Source organism: Magnolia sinica, chromosome 17, assembly GCF_029962835.1.
Source record: "Magnolia sinica isolate HGM2019 chromosome 17, MsV1, whole genome shotgun sequence".
NCBI classification, from domain to species: domain Eukaryota; kingdom Viridiplantae; phylum Streptophyta; class Magnoliopsida; order Magnoliales; family Magnoliaceae; genus Magnolia; species Magnolia sinica.
In genome coordinates this window covers 22,549,307-22,555,771 of record NC_080589.1, presented here as the reverse complement: position 1 = coordinate 22,555,771, position 6,465 = coordinate 22,549,307, and the positions used below count along the sequence as shown (strand labels likewise).

The 6,465-nt window shown below is 40.2% G+C and overlaps 1 protein-coding gene across 1 annotated transcript; it reads left to right on the top strand.

Annotated features, from left to right (window-relative positions):
- Positions 1 to 2,093: 2,093 nt before the first annotated feature.
- LOC131230462 (uncharacterized) lies at positions 2,094 to 5,805 on the top strand. The gene is made up of 2 exons (XM_058226385.1): positions 2,094 to 4,139; positions 5,145 to 5,805. Exons 1-2 carry the CDS (start codon positions 2,094 to 2,096, stop codon positions 5,577 to 5,579), a joined length of 2,481 nt encoding a protein of 826 aa, XP_058082368.1. The 3' UTR covers positions 5,580 to 5,805.
- Positions 5,806 to 6,465: the final 660 nt, after the last annotated feature.

Here is a 6,465-nt window from a genome sequence, read left to right as displayed (position 1 = left end):
GAGTCTGTTTTCAAAAAAACTTAAAGAGTTGTTTGTAGCCTATAATTGCATTAACGTTGTGAGTTAATTTCGAACTATTTTATCTGATGTGGTCTGTCCAGGATGAGTTTTTCCCTTAAACTTGTACCGATGGCATGAAATTAAAACCGGCTTGCGTCCTGCCCCCGCTAGACGGAAATCGGTTCAAGCGAGGGCTCTATGGGGACCGCCGTGATATATTGGTTTTATCCACACCGTTCATCCAATTTTCAGATCAGTTTAGGGCATAAACCCAAAACTGACGCAGATCCAAGGCTCAAGTGGGCCACACCACAGGAAGTTGCAGTGATCATGACTCCCACAGTTGAAACCTTCATAGGAACCACCGTTATGTTTATCAGCCATCCAACCTGTTCATAAGGTCATATGTACCCGGATGAAGGGAAAATACAAATAGCAGCTTCATCCAAGTCTTCCGTGGTCCCAAGAAGTTTTTAACGGTGGACGTCCAATCCCCGCTGTGTGGTCCACTCGAGCCTTGGATCTGCCTCAGTTTTGGGTTCATACTTCAAAATGACCCAGATAAATGGATAAAATCCATACATCCCGGTGGGCCCCACAAAGCTCCTGCCTGGACCGATTCCATCCAGGTGGGGGCAGGACACAGTCTGCTTCCGATGGGTTGAAAGAAGACCATTGAATCATCGATAGTCGCATGATACAACTACCCACGCAAGTGCACATAGCCACAACCGTTACTTCTCCATACATGTACATCAATCCAAGCCGTCCAAATATGATGGCCCAGCAAAGATGGGGCACAGCCTCAAAAGTCAGACTGAATGGGTCTTCCTAATCTCCCAGTCCTTCATTCATTTATCTTAGACCATATACATTTTCATTTCATCCGTTCATTTATTACCCACCAATCGAACGGTCAGATCATACGCTGCCAGAGTATGTCAACTAACTACTATTCCTTGGATTCATGAAAGATATTCAAAAAATTTAGAAAAGGAAAACAGAAAGAAGGGTATCCCCCAAGACACTACATCAAAATGCTGCAAGTTAAAAGGGAGAGAGACGAATATCATAACATAAAAGAAACTGAGAAACATTCAAGGAAAAAAACCAACTCCCAAAAGAAAGAAAACATAAGAAGGGGGAAGAAATTCAAAGGAAGCAGAAGAGAAGCAACAGCCCTTAGAACAAGCCACAAACGTGCACCCCAAGCTCACCTTCCTCTTCCATGTTCATCTCTATTTTCTCTCTTCCTATAAATTCAGGACTGCCCATTTTCAAATAACACCTCATCCGACAATTCTCGACATCAACATCGAAAACCCATTTCCAATCTAACTACATTCTCCATTTCCAATTTAACTATATTCTTTCCATATTCAACTGCATTCAGAAAGCCTACATTCAATCTCCGAAACTGTTTTCACACTCAATCCACTACAATTCAAACGTAAATATCACACCAAAATCAATTGATTGATCTGAGAGTAGTTCTTTTGACAAGGCAAGCTTTCAAATTGGGCATATCACAAGAGTTGTTATCAGATTCAAGTCATTGGTGTCTGTTAGAACGTAACCAATATTGCTCTATGGCATCCTTTGGCTATCAGTCTGAAAAATCTGAGGCCCTTGGTTCCACCATCAAAGCAATCAAAAAGCTCCAAAGTCTCCAAAACGGGACCATCCTAACTCTTCAGTCGGTGGCCTTCAAATAGTTAAGGAAAATTCCAGCAGCCATCTCGATGTGACATGAACAAGATCGAACATGGTCCATCAATGATGGGGACCAGCAGATTAATAGTCTGGATCAGTAAACCATGGGACCTACTTTTGTAAACTGGAGGCCTGAGGACAGTACACATCGTTGAGTCGAAGATCATACAATTTCTCTGATGTTTCATACAATTTTGGAATTTCTATCCTTTAAAAGAAAATTTTAGGAATTTCTTGCACATTTGTTTCACTATTTTTTTTTTTTCTTTTTTGGAAAAGATAAAAGAGTACTTCTATCACCTGACAACTATTCTGCTGGAATTTTGTGTAGGTTTTATTAGAATTTGCATAGAGATCAATGAGCAAAAGCTTTCTGGACCATGGAATACAGGAGTCCCAAATTGAAAGAAGGTGAAACGAGCGTTTGTCTGCAGATCACCGAACAGGTGCATCTGCCCACAAAGTTCAGCGAACCCACGAGAGAAATCCCTGATAAAATGGAAAAGACTGACAGCATAAGACAAGCCGATCAGGCACCAGAAAAGAAGCTCACCCTTTTCGCTCTTCGGCTAGCAATTCTTGAAAAAGCAGCAAGTGGCCTTGGAACACTGGGATTCATCTGGGCCACAGTCGTTCTTCTGGGAAGTTTCGCCATTACCTTGGATAAAAAGGATTTCTGGTTCATCACCATTATTCTCCTCATCGAGGGAACACGAATTTTCAGCCGAAGTCATGAACTCGAATGGCAACATCAGGCGACATGGTCGCCCACAGATGCAGGGAAGTTCAGCTTCCGAGCATTGAAATACAGCTCCAACTTCCTGATTCGGACTCTGAAAACTTTATTTCCGCCATTTTCAATCACCCAACCAGAAACGAACAACAGCCAAGAAGTAACAGACAACACCAACATCAATATATCAAGAAATCAAGATTACCAGAATCCGGCAACACGAACATGGGTGACACAGGAAGTCCCTTTACTTCCATATGCAGTATGGGTTTTCCAAACGAAGAACATAAGTAAGTTTCTCTACTGGCTTCAGCTGTTATCGGCCTCTGCCTGCATGTCACTCTCACTTACAAGGCTTATCCAGCAGGACTATGGGGACGTAAGCAAAGGCAATCCTGACAAGAAGAATCGCAAGTCGGCTTTGAATATTTTCTATGCTTTGGCCCTTGCCGAAGCTCTGTTGTTCTTGATGGAGAAAGCCTACTGGGAATGGAGGGTAAGCTATGGTAAATTGCTGCATGAGGTGAACGATGAATGTGAGTTTGGCAATTCAGGCTTAGTTTCAATCAAGCGGTTCTTCTATGATGCCTACTCAAGATGTGTTAATGGGAGCATCTTTGATGGATTGAAAATGGACCTGGTTTCTTTTGCGGAGGAGCTGTTGGAATCAAATTCCAATGACGAGCAGCTCACTGGAGTTAGGATCCTTCGCAAGTTTGCAACCAGCAAGCAGTACTCTCACAGCACACTTCGGAAGATTGGGACGTCAGTACCTGTGATAGAAAGATTGGTTGAGATGTTAACCTGGAAGAACACAACAGAAGAAGAGATCAGAAAATCTGCTGCTGAAATCCTATCAAAGCTAGCAGGAAAGAAGCAGAATTCTCTTCGGGTTGCTGGAATTCCAGGTGCGATGGAATCGATATCATCATTGCTGCACACCAGCCAGAGCTCTGGCAGTGCAGCTGATGAAATCCGCCAGAAAAGCATTGTTGCAGACCATGAAAATTATGAGCTTTCAGTTTTCAATCTCTTGGGGCTTCTGATTCTTAAGAAATTAGCGCACGATCATGATAACTGTGGAAAGATTGGGAATACAAGAGGTCTCCTGTCAAAAATTATCGATTTTACACACGCTGATGAAAGGTTGTTGAGAGACAATTCCATAGCAGAATCCCAGATTACACTGCTCAAACGATCCCTACAACTGGTGAAGATGCTCGCAAGCACGTCAGGTACCACAGGAGAAACCCTCCGGCATCGAATTTCGGAGAATGTTTTCACAATCAGCAACATCAGAGAGATTTTACAGTATGGGGAGAATTACAAAGTGCTGCAGAAACTGGGGATCGAGATTCTAACCAGTTTGGCAGTGGATGCGGATGCAAAAGAGAGGATTGGAAGCACCGGCGGAATTCTCAAGGAACTGTTATACATTTTCTTCATCCAGGGATTACCAGAAAATCAGGATGTGGTGAGAGTCGCGGGTGGAGAAGCTCTAGCAGTGCTGGCATTGGAGAGTGAGAGGAATTGCAAACGGATTCTCAGATTAGAGGCAGTGGAGAAGCTTGTTAGGGCACTGAACAATCCGTTGCTGCGTGTGAATTCGGCAAGAATTTTACGGAACTTGTGTGCTTATATCGGAGATGATTGCTACTTCCAGTTGAAGGGAGTTGCTACTGCTACACCAACTGTAAGTTCTCTTTACCTCGAGCAGTTGGAAAATTATGAAAATTTTGGTTTACTTTCTAACATGAATAACAAGAATGCATGTGTACGGGATCCACTATCTACACGGAGCCTGATTGATACGCCCATATACAATTGTACAAAGCTGTACAATCGTGTTACCTAACATAGAGGAAGGATGTATTCACTAATCCACATACACATTCATATTTGAAATGGTTAGTCTGCATGAAGCATTTTCTGTTAGGGCCTGCCTGTTTGGATTGTAGGAAAAGAAAAGAAAAGAAATATATATATATATAGATAATGATTATCCTATGATGGATTCTCATGGCTTCCATGAGCACTGTTAGAGTATATTAGTTAGATTATGATAATACCTCTTTTGTTGATACACATCTGTTAGGATTTCCATAGATGGACATCTCCAATTTCTTCTATATATCTCCTCATTGTTAATGAAATAAACAAGTTCCATTTTCCGCAATGTAGTCTCTCTGATTTAACATAGTATCAGAGCACCTGATTCAGGATTCTGGTTTAACAAGCATTATTAAAATATAGATTTCCAAGGATTCCATTTTTTGCAATCTTGTTTGGGTAGCTAGTAGCAATCTCATATTCCTCTCGCAATGGTGAGCTCGTACCTTGTGTGTGAGAATTTGACCCTGGAAAACAGTAATAATTGCTGTAGACTATTGTTTCCTCTCCTGTCCAAACAACACAAAAGGTCCAAACAATGGAAAATGCTTTCCATCACTGGATAATCATTACATCTTCTTTTCTCACTGTCCAAACAAGTTTTTTTTTTTTTTCCCCATGTTTAACTCCAAAATTTGTAGTTTTGTAGAACTATTTTAAGTGTTTTTTTTTTTTTTTTTATACTGTTTTTGAGAGGAATATAATCATTTTAAGTTACAATATACAAACAAATACTGGATTAAAATTGTGTTTGGGTGACGAAGTCATAAGAGGGGGAAAAAATTCATAACTGGTTTTATACCTGCAGGTCCTGAAGGCAACAATGTCTGAAGAAAAGAAATTACAGGAGATAGCAGTTGGGCTTGCTGCACAGATATTCAGATTCATGGATGCTCATGAATTAGGCATCGCATTTGATCAAAGTGGCATAGATGAAACTAAGTTAGCAACAGAACTGGTATTAATACTTCAAAAACACCAGTACCCATCAACCAAAGTCCCAAGAATTAGGAGGTTTGTGATCGAGCTGGCGATTTGTATGATGAAAGCCAAAGAAAAAAATATCCAGATTTTCAAGGATCTTGAGATGGAGAAGGAGCTCAAGAATGTTGCCGGGACTACATCAGAACTCGAATGCTTTGTAGTTTTTTCCGGGAGTGTTGGGCTAAGTCGGCATAGAACAACCGTCTACTCACTTGTGGACACAGCACTACAATTGCTAACTTATGGCCAGGATCAATAATCACAATATTGATTTTATCATCCACCAAGGAGATCAGGCAATAAACTAATACAAATATTCATGAGTTCATTGATTTTTTTTATGTGTACCAATAAATTGTAAGCAATGTATATTTTTGAGATTCTTTGGTAGAATTTTTAATTCCACGAGGTGGTCTTATCATACTTACTGACTTATATTGTCAGTTCATAACTTAATTCAGAAAAATCTTCAATTCACGCAGTCATACACTTTTTCCATTTCAACTTTCAGAATGCATGCTTTCTACCCTTTCTAATATTCATCCACTACCTCATGATCTAAGAACGGCCCATCTATGATACTTCTCCTAGCTACAAACATACTTTCAGATGAGTCAGGGATTGTAATCTCAGACCAATGAAAACAAGGTCCTAAAACTCAATTTTGAAGAGTGACTTGCCTGGAGCGAAGACCATTATAACTCATTCACTTTCGGTAGAAACCAACGAGTCATACAGTTAGTTGTCCAAAAATTTGGGTATGGATCTCAGATAGTTCTCTAGCAGAACCTAGTCCAAGCAGTTTTGATGAATTTTCCTTGGATAAAAGCAGGTGTCTACAAACAAGAAGCAGGGATATGGCAGGGGTGTTAAAAGTAACAATTTAAAGACATGATGCATTAATACAATGTCCATACAGAAATTTGAAGAAAAACACATTGAACAATAGATATATTATTAGGGAGTGGGATTCCTAACCTGCGGATTGGAGTGTTGTACGTTTATTTTGTTTTTCTGTTGGTTTTGCTCTGTTGTCTGTTTTTTTCCTTTTGCCCTTTGGGCTTCTAATAATATTCATCCTTCAAAAAAAAAAAAAAAAAAAGGAAAAACCAAGAGATATATGAAACACTCAAAACAAAATAGCT